Source organism: Felis catus, chromosome A1 (assembly GCF_018350175.1).
Source record: "Felis catus isolate Fca126 chromosome A1, F.catus_Fca126_mat1.0, whole genome shotgun sequence".
Taxonomy (NCBI): domain Eukaryota; kingdom Metazoa; phylum Chordata; class Mammalia; order Carnivora; family Felidae; genus Felis; species Felis catus.
Window position 1 is genome coordinate 195272797 of NC_058368.1, and position 14856 is coordinate 195287652.

At 49.2% G+C, this 14856-nt stretch overlaps 2 protein-coding genes across 2 annotated transcripts in view; one reads left to right on the top strand and one right to left on the bottom strand.

Annotated features, from left to right (window-relative positions):
* SLC36A1 (solute carrier family 36 member 1) overlaps positions 1-14856 on the bottom strand; it is a 167523-nt gene that overhangs the window by 71745 nt on the left and 80922 nt on the right. The gene's annotated exons all lie outside the window — the stretch shown is intronic.
* The window catches only part of FAT2 (FAT atypical cadherin 2), an 84849-nt gene that overhangs the window by 54695 nt on the left and 15298 nt on the right, over positions 1-14856 (top strand). Inside the window, exons 13-19 of the mRNA XM_006927970.5 lie at positions 200-433; positions 2949-3332; positions 5158-5372; positions 6367-6504; positions 7100-7243; positions 9619-9816; positions 13281-14091. Of these exons, the coding sequence (XP_006928032.4) occupies positions 200-433; positions 2949-3332; positions 5158-5372; positions 6367-6504; positions 7100-7243; positions 9619-9816; positions 13281-14091 (2124 nt within the window). The remainder of the gene's footprint in view (positions 1-199; positions 434-2948; positions 3333-5157; positions 5373-6366; positions 6505-7099; positions 7244-9618; positions 9817-13280; positions 14092-14856) is intronic.

A 14856-nucleotide genomic window follows, 5' to 3' on the forward strand; every position in this document is an offset into this window, starting at 1 on the left:
TTGGGACAATTAGGGAAGCAGGCAGGTGTGGGGCTGAGCTTCTCTCCTAACTGTATATACTCCCTTTTCTCTGACCCCTTTTTGTCACAGAGTGACAAAACTCTATGTCCCTGTGGTTGCCTTGTGTAGATACCTAGAAGGCATGTGCTGGAGGCATGTCCCCCTGAGAAAGCTCACTGGCTGTCGTTTCTCTGGCCAGGGGAGCTGACCACCCTTACAGCCCTAGACCGAGAGAAGAAGGACACGTACAGCCTTGTTGCCAAGGCGACGGATGGAGGCGGCCAGTCGTGCCAGGCAGATGTGACCCTCTACGTGGAGGATGTGAATGACAATGCCCCCAGTTTCTTCCCCAGCCACTGTGCTGTGGCTGTCTTCGACAACACCACGGTGAAGACCCCCGTGGCTGTGGTATTGGCCCGGGATCCCGACCAAGGTGAGGAGGAGAATGATTGGAGGCCCTTTGCTCATGGGGTCACCTGGGATGGGATGAGGGTTTGGCTCTCTGTGTGTTGCTCTGGGGCTTAGCAAGGACTGTGCCTCCTTGCTGAGTCTGCGAACACTTACAAGAGGAAAACGTCCACAACACCGCAGACCTAAGTGCTATGTGACAAAAGATTTGGGCAATCTTTTGAGGCCGGTACAGGGCATTTCGGCCTCATTGTTTGTCACTGGCACTTAGACCTGAGCCCTTTCAATGCTGCCATTTAACCTCAAGGACACTTTAAATACAAACATCTAATCTGAAATACACGAATCGGAATTATTCAACTCCAATGAATTTGCCACAAGAAAGGAATTTGGGGCATAAACTCTATTAAGCCTATTAAATCCTTTGATCAATTTTCTATATGATAAAGTGAAATCATTTTCAATATTTTACATCTTAACTTTAATGACATTATTTGCATTAGGGTTAATTCTTTTTTTTTTTTTAATTTACAAGGCAAGTTTGATTCATGCATGAGTATTTGTTCCATATTGTACCAATTATAACTTCTGCCATCATGAAGTAGTGTGTGTACGTGTGTATGTATATATGTATATATACACATACATACACACACACACGCATATATATATATATATATATATATATATATATATATATATGTATATACACAGTGCATATGCCCAATTTTCTTAAGTTTTAGACAGGCATTGAATGAGATGGAAGATTTTAAGGGGATCTAGGAGTTCAAGAGAAGGCAAATAGAGCAAAGTCATCTAATGGCTACCAGGCCCTACATAGTGCTCAATTACCTAGTACTTGGACTCTTCCTGGGACAGGAAGCTCCCTACTTCCTAGGCAACTACTCGCCTGCCTTTCAAGGTACCTCCCTACTTCCTAGCAGCTACCTACTGACCTTCCATGGTACCTCAGATAATTATCAAGTGCTACCTATTTTGAGTTGACACCTGTCATTCCTGGTCCTGCCCTCTGTAGCCACACAGATCTCCTAGACCCTCGCCCACGACAGCCTTTCTGAGGCCGGGAGGTGGTGATTACCTGCTCCAGCCCCAAGCTTTCCTCCCTGGGTGAAGGAGACCTAGTTCCTTCAATTACATGCTTCCGATCATGCCTTCTTTCTAGGACACATCCCGTGGCGTTACACCAGTTTACAATTAACCCTTCAAAACTGTTATTATTCTAACCCAAATATTCCACCCAGATATTCCAAATGTGGCCTGACCAGAAGCTCCCTCTCTCTAGAAAAATGCATATATGGGGGAGTTCCATGGCATGCACATTTAATTTATGTAAATCCAACTATTCTAATAGGCAGTTTCTGCCGTCATTCAACCGAAAGGGTGTGTGTCCCCATATGTGTGTGAGATGTGAGACCCTCAGGCTCAGGGATGCACTCCTCCCATTGGGTGAGGATCTTGTAGCTGAGCCTTCGCTCTTCTTCCTGCACGTCAGCCCCTACACAAGCCAACTGCTTCAGCTAGTACACAACCAAAGAAAGTAACAGAATCTGAGCCAAAGCTGGAGAAACATTGTGTGTTTTGATTTACTAAGAACTTTCCATACCCATGGAGATGTGTGTCTCCTTAGTGTTTTATTTTGGCATAATGATAGACACCTAGGAAGCTGCAAAAATAGTACTGGGAGGTCCCTGCACGGTTCCCCCAACTTCCCCCAGTGGTGGCATTTTAGCTGCAGCAGGAATTTGGGGCTGGGACATTACTGGTAACTGGACTTTACTCCTTATTCAGATTTTACCAGTTTCTATATGCACTCATTTGAATGTGTGCATGTGAGCACACGTTTTTGTGTGTATGGTTCTATTCCATATTATTCCACATATAGTTTCATGTAACCACCACCATAACCAAGATACGGAATTGTTCTATCACAACCGAGCAACTCAACATAGATGGTTTTGACCTTGTACAATTTTCACTTTATGAGCTGATGTTAGACTCTAACCCCACATAAACATTTTCAGATAATTTCATGGGTTTGCAGATGTCCTACCCTCCAGAACCTTTCTATGAGGACTTGAAGCCCCTGGTGAAGAATCCTCTACAGAGAGGTTCTCACTCTTTTTTTTTTTTTTAATTTTTTAAAATGTTTCTATTTATTTTTGAGAGAGAGACAGAGACAGAGACAGAGACAGAGACAGAGAGACAGAGCATGAGTGGGGGAGGGACAGAGAGAATGAGGGAGACACAGAATCGAAAGCAGGCCCCAGGCTCTGAGCTGTCAGCACACAGCCCCGATGCAGGGCTCGAATTCGTGAACCACGAGATCATGACCCGAGCTGAAGTCAGACGTCTGCTTAACCAACTGAGCCACCCAGGTGCCCCAATAGAGAGGTTCTCACTGTTAACACAGCCTGAGCATGTTAGCCCTTATGGGGACCCTCCTCCCCAGGCCCTCCTGTGGCTAGAAATTTCACTGCAAGCAGGGCCAGAAGGAACCATGCCCTTGGTCTTCCCAACAGGTGCCAACGCCCAAGTGGTTTACTCTCTGACGGACTCTGCCGAAGGCCATTTTTCCATTGAGGCCACCACGGGTGTGATTCGGCTAGAGAAGCCGCTACGGGTCAAGCCACAGGAAGCACTGGAGCTCACCGTCCGTGCCTCTGACCTGGGCTCCCCGATACCGCTGTCCACACTGGGCACAGTCACCGTGTCAGTGGTAGGCCTCGATGATTACCTGCCTGTGTTCCTGAGCACTGAGCACAGCGTGCAGGTGCCCGAGGACGCCCAGCTTGGCACGGAGGTGCTGCAGCTGGCTACCCTCACTCGCCCCGGCGCCGAGAAGACCGGCTACCGTGTGGTCAGTGGGAACGAGCAGGGGAGGTTCCGCCTGGATGCCCGCACAGGTGAGCCAGCACCTGAGGCAACCTCATCCTCTACATGCACTTACACACACAGGGTCTTGGGGAACACTGGCTTCACGTATGGGGGGTGCCCCCTGCAGACCCTCCTGGGGCAGAACTCCTTTGGCTCTGTGCATCTCTCCAGGTCCCATGTTCCTTCCTTTACCCTGGGGCCAGCCTATCTGGGGACCCCCTTTATTCCTCCGCATCCCCACCCAGGACCCTTGGTGACCCAGTCTTCTCTCACAGTTTGTAGCTTCATGCTCCCAGCTCCGGGCCACCTTCTGGAGGCTGAGGCCACTCTCTGTCCTCAGCTGCAGAGGCATGAAGCACTTGCTGGAATCTGGGGCATAAGCAGCCCAGGGCAGGGCCACCTGCTTCCCACCTCTAGCCCTCCCCAAATATCCCAGCACTACCCCCTCTCCCCTTATTCTTACGAAGAGAGAACTGGGGAACACTCTCTTCTTTCCTCCTGGCCACAGAAAAGTCTAAGTCAGACGCACAGAACCTCGTGGAGGGGCCTCAGAGGCTGCCCAGGTCAGATCCCTTTCCACAGCACCCCCGCAATGATACTCTCTACCTCCTAAAGCAGCTGTCTTGTCGTTGAGCAGTGTTTTTTAATGGCTGTACTATATAAAAAAAATAGAACAGCGTAATGAACCCCATGTTCCCATCACCTAGCTTCAGTAATTGTCAACATAGGCCAGTCTGATTTCATCTTTACCCTTCACCACCACCCCCATGCACACATATTGCATTTGGTTAGTTATTTTAATCTCTTACATTTTCCTCTCCTTTATTTGCCGTGTGGTCTAACTAATGAAACGTGGGTCAGTGTCAGGCAGAACTTTTCTATTTTGGATTGACTAGTAGCTGTATCTTTATGATGTCATACATCTCTCTAGCCCTCATATTCCTTATAAATCACATTTGAATGAAAGACCTTGATCAGGTTCAAGCTCAATTTTGTGGCAACAGTGCTTCAGAGATGAGGCTGTGCTGTACTTTGCACTATGGTGGGAGGCATATGATAACTGATGGGTTTTTTCTGAGGTTAAGACTGACAATGAGCTTGCATGTTGTGAACCTGACCCATCCATTATAGATGGATCCTTCTAATGGTTTTAGCAAACGTTGGTGATTATTCCCTAGATACATGATTTCATTAGGGGCAGAAAAGGGGCAGCCTTCTAATCTTATCATTCCTCATTCATTTACTAACTAGAAGTCTTTATAAAGAAGATTTTTCTACCATTAAATATTTGGTTATCCAGGAATAGCCGGATACATCCTTCTTCTTTTCCAACTGTCAGAGAAATAAATCTACATCCTAGCAGTTCGTTGAGCAACTTGGAGTATGATAAAAGTCTTTGAAAACTAAGTTCTGTCATTTATTAGCCGGGCGAACTTGGGCAGCTCATTGACCTCGAGGGCATCAGTTGCCTCACCTAGAACATGGGAACGACAAGTTCTTCCTGCTCTACAGAGTTATTACAGATCTACATGAGAGAGATTCAGTATTACAGATTTAAGTGAAATTTCAGTGCAGTATTACAAAAATAAATGAGGGAAACAGTGCTGTTGAGAATGACAGTAAGGGAAGTGAGAGGAGATGAAAGGGAAGAGGAAAGGAGGGTAATGGGGAAATAGAAAACAAAGATGGTGATGTAAGAGAGGAAGGAAGAGACGATGGAGGACAGGAAGGAGGAGATCTGTTTCTCCCAACCCTGTTGAGCTGCCTCTCGTGGGGTTCAGCTCAAGACCCCTCAGCCCTCTGCCTTTGTGGTCCCAAATGCTTCATTGCTCCCATTATCTCTTGTTTCTTCAGGGATCCTGTATGTCAACAGGAATTTGGACTTTGAGACAAGCCCCAAGTTCTTCCTCTCCGTAGAGTGCAGCCGGAAAGGCTCTTCCTCCCTCAGTGACATGACTACAATCGTGGTCAACATCACTGATGTCAACGAACACCGGCCCAGATTCCCCCAGGATCTGTACACCACAAGGGTCTTGGAGAACGCTGCCGTGGGTGATGTCGTGCTCACAGTAAGGATCTGCAACTTTGCCCTTTGGGAGGCATGGACTTGGGTGGGTTCTTATCTTCTCCTCCCCCAGATGTCTGTGAGCATGGGTTAGTTAATCAGTTTGTATACTATAGACTTGATTCTGACTTGCAGCCACTTGGCCAAACTGTTCCTCGTGACAGAGGGTCTCAGGGCCATGTTTGATAAGGTCTAGATCATGTATTGATAGAGCGGGGCATGGGAGAGGCCTTAGAGGGGGTCTCTGTCCAGAGGCACCAAGGTCTGGGAAGGACCTGGTCACAGTGTGTGATGTGGAGACTCAGTGTGGGGGGAGGGGCACCAAATAACACTTCTTTGCATTCAAACATGTAATTGCTCCCTACTATATAGAGTGAAAACAAACTGTATGTCCATATTCAAAGTTGACCATGACCTCTCCTTATTCTGCCTTCTGGTCTTATCTCCTTCTACTCTCTGACATGTATCCTATGCTCCAACCACCGAAGAAGATGTGCCTCTCCCCAAACAGCCTCTGCACTTTCATACATTCTGGGCTCACGTCTGGAATGCTGGCTCCACTCCCAGAAGCCCTTCTTACCCTTCTGGGACTCATGAATGCTTTCCTAATCTCCCCAGGTAGAATTTACCACTGTGTTCTCTGTGCTCTCATAAAGCTGATCACACTTTTCCTCAAATCAGAATGACCCATAACATTAGACATTAAACTGCCCGGTGGGCATATTCATTTTGGCATGCCCCTCACTTCCTAGTTCCGGACCTGGCATCCTGTCGGTATGAGTGAATGAGTACGTGAATGAACCATGGCATGCTGAAATCTATACTACGATATAAAATGAAGAGATTCCTTTGGTAGGGATGACTGTGGCCCATGGGACTGCCACTCCGACGGCAATCATTGGAGGGGACACTCATCTGTTCCCTTTACACTCCCAGGGGCCAATATTCCCTCACGTCCCTCTTGACCTCCATTCACAACTACCCTCCCACTGCTGCAGGTGTCAGCAACTGATGAAGACGGACCTGTAAATAGTGCCATCACGTACAGCCTGGTAGGAGGGAACCAGCTCGGGCACTTCACCATCCACCCCAAGAAGGGGGAGCTGCAGGTGGCCAAGGCCCTGGATTGGGAACAGGTGAGTCATGTGGGAGGGGCCCGACCCGAGCTCATCAGAGCAAAGGTATGGTCCCAGTGCAGGTCCAGAGAACTGTGGTCAGCACCCCATGCTGACTTCTCCAGACCTGCCCTCACTTGTTTTCTCTGTGTGGTCTCTGTGGCCCATGAGGCCAGAGGCAGGAGAGGGACTAAGTGGCCCTTAACCTCCTCTAGAGGAGCTCAGGCTAGCTTCTTACTATTGACAAGGAGCCATTAGATAATAAATCAGTAGTAAGAAATCAATAATAAATTCTTGTTTACTGAGCACCTGCTCTGTGCCAGGAACTTTGCTAAGTGCTTTACATACATTTGGTCCTTAAAATAATCCTAGGGCGTGGGTCCCAATAATCTCACAGATGTTTAGTCACCTTCTCCATGTCTCTCAGCTAGGAAATGGTTCAACTGGAGATCAAACCTATTTCTTCCTGACTCCAAAACCTGGACCCTAAAATAGGCAATGGAGGCAGGCATAGCGGAGCATCTCCATCTTATTTTGGGGAAAACATTAGTGATGAGTCATGGGGCAGAACTGAGGGGTCTTGTTGCTAACTCTCTACTGGCATCTTGCTATACAGACTTCTAGCTATTCCCTGAGGCTCCGAGCCACAGACAGCGGGCGGCCCCCACTGCATGGGGACACAGATATCGCTATCCAAGTGGTTGATGTCAATGATAACCCGCCGAGGTTCTTCCAGCTCAACTACAGCACCTCCGTCCAGGTACGCCTGAGCTTCCAAAGACATCTTGAAGCCTTCCTGCCTTCATCTCCCTCCTAGTGGAGGGTGCTCACCACTGTTATCAGTTCACCCAAACATGGGCTGTGACCTTGCCAACTGATATCCCTAATGGCTACACAGCCTGCAAAAGGGGACTATGAATTACAGCATTAACAAATAATCAGGCAATGTGCTAGGCACTTGCGCATCCATTACCTCATTTGGGACCTGCATAGCTGCATGAAACAGGTAGTACGGTAACCACTGCCCCCAGCCCCCTTATTCGTGGTTTTGCTCTCTGTGGTTTCTGCCAGGCTGACCCCTAGTCAGTCACGGTCCAGAAGCTGGTGATCCCCTTCTGACATATCATCAGAAGGTCAGTAGTAGCTTAATGTACATCACACAGGCTGTGTGCTTTTGTCGTTCATCTTACGTCACTTCATCATGTAGGCATCTTACTATCCTCACATGGTCACAAGAAGAAGGGTGAATACAGATACTTAGAGAGAGAGACCACACTCACATAACTTTTATTAGAGTATATTGTTATAATTTTCTATTTTATCATTAGTTATTGTTGTTAATCTCTTACTGTGCCTCATTTATAAATGAAACTTTATCATAGGTATGTACGTATAGAAAAAACCCCAGTATACACAAGGTGTGGTTACTATCCATGGTTTTTGGCATGCACTGGGGATGTTAGAACATATCACCAAGGATAAGGAGGCCTACTCTGTCCACTTTACAGGTTTTTAAAATGGAGGTGCACTGGGGCGCCTGGGTGGCGCAGTCGGTTAAGCATCCGACTTCAGCCAGGTCACAATCTCGCGGTCCGTGAGTTCGAGCCCCGTGTCAGGCTCTGGGCTGATGGCTCGGAGCCTGGAGCCTGTTTCCGATTCTGTGTCTCCCTCTCTCTCTGCCCCTCCCCCGTTCATGCTCTGTCTCTCTCTGTCCCAAAAATAAATAAAAAACATTGATAAAATGGAGGTGCAGAAATGTGCCATTGTTAGAATGTGGCAAATCTGGGATTTAAACGCAGAAGATTTTCCAGATCTCATGCTATTTTCATCATACTGATGGTTTACAAATGGGATTTGAAGAGGGCCTAGGGATTCACCGGGGAATTGTGACCATAAGAAGTGAGGGAGGTGAGGACGAAGATAAGACGGCAGAATCATGGGTCCTGCTATGTATCAGCCAGAGTCATTCACTTGTTTGTGTATTATGAGTATTAGGTAGGATGCTTTGACTGCCAATAACAGATTATCTGACTAAAACCTTGTTAAATAATAAAGATTTATTTCATGTAACAAAAGGTATGATGGTGGGAAGTTCTATTCCAGAATTGCTTATTTCACCAGAAAAACAGTATCACAGCTTTGAGCTAGCTTCTTTGAAATTCCCTCACCTTCTTTCTCATGGTTACAAAATGGCTGCTGCAGCTCCAGCATCACATCCTTGTCTAACCATCTTCAAAGGCAAACAGAAGGGGACTTCCCCCCACTCTGTTTTTAGCAAAGAAGAAAACTTCTTAAAACCTTCATCTGGTTGACTTCTCCAATGATCAGAATCAGATTACATGATCAACATTAAACCAAAAACTGGCACTTGAAATCAGATTTTATAACTGACTTAGACCAATCATAGTCCATCTCTTCTTAATAAGGACACAACTTTTCTGAGATATGGCCACCCCACACCTGAACAAAAGTCAGGTTTTGTAAGAAAGGAAGAAAGGAATGTCTATTGGATAGGCAACCATTAGTTTCTGTCCTCGGATTTCTGTTCATAGATAGTATTTTGTTGCAAAAAGACAGTGAACCACCACTGTGTTATAGATACTGAATTCCCATGTTATGGAGCAAAGACTGGAACAGTACCCAGGAAATCTATTTTTTAGTTGAATTCCTATGCGTTTTTAAAATGTTCTCATTGAGTGGCTGTTCCATTGGTCTTCTAAACAGGAAACCATTTATAAGCGTTCAGTTGACCCTACGAATCCCAAAATTTCCACGTGGATCCCAGGCGCTTACGAATTTATATACATGAATTGCCAGCTGTGTGAACTTGCACAAGTCACCTTCTGTAGGATAAGGGGACTCTAGGGACCCTTCTGGCCTCCAAGGGCTTTGTTTCTAAGACCCAGCACCGCCCTCAGGAAGCTCTTGGTCAAGATTGGCGGAGCCAACAACTAATTCAGAGGCTGGCAGAATGAATGAATGAATGAATGAATGAATGACAGCTCGAGGTCCAGGCATGGCCTGAGAGCAGCCAGGGTGCTGAGGACTCAGCCCGGAGGAGGGGACCCAGAAAGATGCAAAAGGAAGGACTGGAATTCATTTTGCTCTTTGATTTCCTGTCACTCTCTGTCTCAGGAGAACTCACCCATTGGCAGCAAAGTCCTGCAGTTGATCCTGAGTGACCCAGACTCCCCCGAGAACGGCCCCCCCTACTCATTCCGAATCACCAAGGGGAATGATGGCTCTGCCTTCCGAGTGACCCCTGATGGATGGCTGGTGACCACCATGGGCCTGAGAAAGAGAGTCCAGGAGTGGTATCAGCTTCAGATCAAGGTGAGAGCTGTGTTGGGCCACTGGTGGTGACCATGGGGACAGTAATGTGCTGGCAAAAGCACTGTCAGTGCTCCTATTATTAGGGGGAAGTGTACAGAGCTCTCACTAGGTGCTGGGCCCTGGGTTAAGTGCTCCACGGGTCTCATTGCATTAAATCCTCGCAATGGGCTTTAGGGCAGGTACGATTACCACCCCCGCTTTACAGATGTAGCAACTGAGGCACAGGGAGCTTGAGCGCCTGGCTTAAAGCGATACTGCTAATAAGCGGCAGAGGTGGGTTGCTCCAGACCAAACACTCTGACCCTAGAGCCTAAGCTCTTAATTCCTACACTGCCTCCAGGCAGAAGCATACCCTCACTCTGGCTCTAACTCCCTGAGCCAGAAGAGCTCTCTGAACCTCACAGAAATTGGTGCAGGGTCCAAACTGGAGAACATATATACGTGTGAAGGGGATTACGGTGATGTTGCAAAGGGCAGCCCGAGAACAGCCAAAGTAAAGTTGTCAAGATGGTGGCTAAACGTTTCTTCTTCATTTAATTCCCTCAAAATCCCTTTCTTAAATCTCAAGTCACAGTGGATCCTATTGTGCTGTGAACCTCTTCCCCGGGATCAGGATGATGGATCCATCCATTCATCCAGCCAGCCGGTCCGCCATTCACTGAGTCTTTGAACAACTATTGAGCACCCATCACGTGTCAGCCCCTATGCTTGCTGCTAGTAATGTGGCAGGGGGAAAGAAGGGGATGGTCCTCATGGGCTTTTGATTCCAATCACGGAGATAAACAATAAACAGATGAAGAAAGAAAGTGATGAGAGGCTCACAGGACACAGGGGAGACATAGTCAGAGGATGGCTGCCCTCACGAGGAGGGGACCTTTGAGCTGGGACCTGAGAAGTGAGCTGTGTGAAAACGGGCAGGAAAGTGTCACAGGCAGGAACAAGATGAGCCAATGTCTCAAGCCAAGAGTTCAAGCTCTGGAACAAGCGCTTGAAGTGGCCTCAGATGGAGCTAATGTGGTCGGCGTGGTGATCTATAATGGGAATAAGCTGAAGACATGGGGTGGCTGGGTCATGGAGGTCTCATAGCTTGGGTGACCATATACGTGAGGTCCAAACTGCGACGCTCTTGAGAGGGAGAGAGGCGCTAAAAACATTCATTGGCGATCGTTGAGCCACAACAGGATCAATTAGTGAAAATCAAGACTGACCCGGGCAAACCAGAAAGTACAGCCAATCCTAACTATAAGCCTTGGTATTACTTTTATTACTACCTCCAATCCCAGCTAGAGCCAAAGGTGCTGAAACCTTGAGCTGATAATGAAGACGCAGGGAGTGGATAGATTAGGGACAAGCTCTGCATGGAAATAAACAGGAGCTGGTGATAGATTGGAAATGGGGGGGGGGCAGCGGAGAGAAGAATAAGGGGTGACTCCCAGGTTCCTGGCTCCAGTGAAGACTGGGTGATGGGGCCACCTATGAGGCTGGAAAGATGGTGGGGTGGGGGAAGAACAGGTTTATGGGGTAAAGTGAGGATCCTGTTTTGCACCGGTCACCTTTCGGGTGCCCGTGAGACATCTAAGTGTCCAGCAGGTCGTTGGGAGTGAGAATCTGCAGCTCAGCACACAGGTGTGGGCTAATGTAGAGGGTTCTCAAAGCTCAGGGCGTGGACATGACTGCCGAGGGAGAGATGAAAGAGAACAGCTTCCCGAACTCTGTTTCTTGACCCAGACAATCGCTCGGTAACTATCGGCATCACCATCTCCTGCATTTGTCCTGTATTTCCACTTTCGTTCACTGGGAGGTACTAGAGGCCAGCAAAAAAACAGGCTGTGGACCCAGGCAGGAGTTCAGATTCTGCTTGGGACTTAACCTGCTGTGTGACCTTCGGCGAGTTACTTGACCTCTCTGAGCCTCAGTTATACCTGCTGTAAAACGGGAGATTTCGTGGCATCTATCTCGTAAGAAAGGCGAGGGTTTGGGTTAGTGTTGATATGCTATCTCATATATGCATCGGAAGCATTTAAAAGTGACTGGCTCACAGTTTTGGTCACAGTGATGCCAGCTGTATGTTATACTTAGCAGTAGTCTTAACTACTGTCATTGCTCTTGATGACCTCATCTGTGTTACGCACAAATCCCAGTACTAGGTGTCATTTCACAACCTTCTCCCCCCACTCAAAGCACGGGAATAAGATACGACTCTAGAGAAAGTCGTGGAGGCCCTGGGCTGACAGCTGTGAAAATGATAACGTCCCTGAGGAGAGGAAGGATACTTCGTTCTTGCTAATCTGGACACAAAGTTGCAGGGATGCTTGGCAAAACGTGAAAGGAAAAAGGCATTTTTTATTTACATTCTCTTCCTTGCTTAACTGAGGTCACGGCATGGCCTTGTTCAAACCTTCGTGGCTTTTCATGACTCTGACATAAAACCTGACCTTGTGCTCCTCGGCCCGTAAGTGACTGGGCGGCCTCCCTCGAGCCCTCCTCTGCCCTCGGCCCTGCCCACTCGCTCCAGCAGCCGGGGCCCCTTTCTGCTCGGTGGAGCTCATCATGCTCTTTCCACCCGAGGGCTTGACGCTTGCTGTTCCCTGTGTCACCTGCTCCTCTCACCTCTCCTCACCCCTCAGGACTCAGCTCCTCAGAGATGCCTCCCCTCCCACCTGATCTTCACTCTTCACACCTCTTTCAGTCTTCACATCTCTGCCCCGTGCTCCGGTGATTTCCTTCACGGTACTTCCTCCGAGTCTGACATTCCCTTGTGTATTTAGTGATGTATCTATTGTCTCTGGCCCGGGGAAAGGACTCAGCGAGGGACAAAGGCCCACTCCAACCCCAATCACATAGTAGAGGGGTGTCCAAGGAGAACCTCCTTAGGCTGACAGGGACCACGAAGGATGCACATAGGAATCACGAAGAGACGTGATGTGTCGCTTAAGGAAGGAGACAGGGGGCACCTGGGTGGCTCAGTCGGTTGAGCGTCCGACTTCGGCTCAGGTCATGATCTCGCGGTTCGTGAGTTTGAGCCCCGCATCGGGCTCTGTGCTGACAGCTCGGAGCCTGGAGCCTGCTTCTGATTCTGTCTCCCTCTTCCTCTGCCCTTCCCTGCTGGCGCTCTGTCTCTCAATAGTAAATAAACGTTAAAAATTTTTAAAAAGGGAAGGAGACAGAACGAGGGACGTTGGAGAGGAAGCAGGCTCGCGTTCGAGTGGCCAGAGAGATTTAGGAAGAGGCTCGGAGAGATGTCAGATGAGGAAAGGGAGCTCAGCTTTACCATGTGGTAGGGGATGGAACTCCCTCCACAAAACCTCCGGTGCGTTTGGAGTCCTTGTTTTCTTTCTCACCTCTGACAGCGCGTTGAGCCTGCCCCCTGAGCGGAGAGACCAGGCTGCCCAAGGAGGCCCGGCCTGGTCTGGGCCACCAACAGCTGCAGCCCATGGTGACGGCAGTGCCTGTTCTGTCCACAGGTGTCAGACAGCGGCATCCCTCCCCTCTCGTCCTCGACGTCCGTCAGAGTCCACATCACGGAGCAGAGCCACTACCCACCCTCGGCCCTGCCACTGGAGATCTTCATCACCGTCGGGGAGGAGGAGTTCCAGGGGGGCATGGTGGGCAAAATCCACGCCACAGACCGAGACCCTCAGGACACGCTGACCTACAGCCTGGCAGGAGAGGAGACCCTGGGCAGGCACTTCTCAGTGGGCGCAACTGATGGCAAGATTATCGCCACCCAGGGCCTGTCTCGCGGCCGCTATGCTTTCAACGTCACCGTCGATGACGGGACCTTCGCCACCACTGCCGGGGTCCACGTCCACGTGTGGCACGTGGGGCGGGAGGCTCTGCAGCAGGCCCTGTGGATGGGCTTCCACCAGCTCACCCCGGAGGAGCTGGTAAGTGACCACTGGAGGAACCTGCAGAGGTTCCTCAGCAACAAACTGGACATCAGACGAGCTAACATCCACCTGGCCAGCCTTCAGCCTGCAGACACCACGGCTGGGGTGGACGTGCTCTTGGTCTTTGAGGGGCATTCTGGAACCTTCTACAAGCTCCAGGAGCTGGCATCCATCATCACTCGCTCGGCCGAGGAGATGGAGCAGTCGGTGGGAATTCAGATGAGGTCAGCCATGCCCGTGGTGCCCTGCCAGGGCCCGCGCTGCCAGGGTCAAAGGTGCCAAGAGACGGTGCACCTGGACCCCAGAGTGGGACCCACCTACAGCACAGCCAGGCTCAGCATCCTGACCCCGCGGCACCGCCTGGAGAGGAGCTGCTCTTGCAATGGTGAGTGACGGGCTTCTCCAAGACACCCAGCACTGCGGGGCTCAGCCAGACTGGCTCTGGGGGTGGAGATCCCAGGGAGGCCCCGGGGGGTAGTGAGAGGGGGGGTTTAACAGGGCTAAAGGCCACAGTCCACAGGCCACCGCGAGACAGGTGGCAGCCTCCCCAAATCTAGTCATGGAACAGCACCCCCTTCCCGGCCACTTTTTGGAGTTTTGAAAATAACAGTCAGGAATCAAGAGGCAAGTAAGTGGCATGATGGCTAAGAGCAGACTCTGACATCAGACTGCCTGGGTTTGAATCCCAGCTCTGCCCCTTGCTCGCCAACTAACCTTAGGAAAATGATCTAGCCTCTCCGTGCCTTTGGGCGGTTAGAGGAATTAAATGAGTGTTAAATGTCAAGGGCTTGCTAAAAGAAAAGAAAAAAAATATAGAAACGAAAAAATAAAATAAAATAAAAATAACAAATAAGGGGCACCTGGGTGGCTTGGTCGGTTAAGGGCCCGACTTCGGCTCGGGTCATGATCTCATGGTCCATGAGTTCGAGCCTCGCATCGGGCTCTGTGCTGACAGCTCAGAGCCTGGAGCCTGTTTCAGATTCTGTGTGTCCCTCTCTCTCTGCCCCTCCCCTGTTCATGCTCTGTCTCTCTCTGTCTCAAAAATAAATAAATGTTAAAAACTAAAATAAAATAAAAATAACAAATAAGTATCAAGGGCTTGCTTAGAAAAGTGCCTGATAGGGGCGCCTGGGTGGCTCAGTTGGTTAAG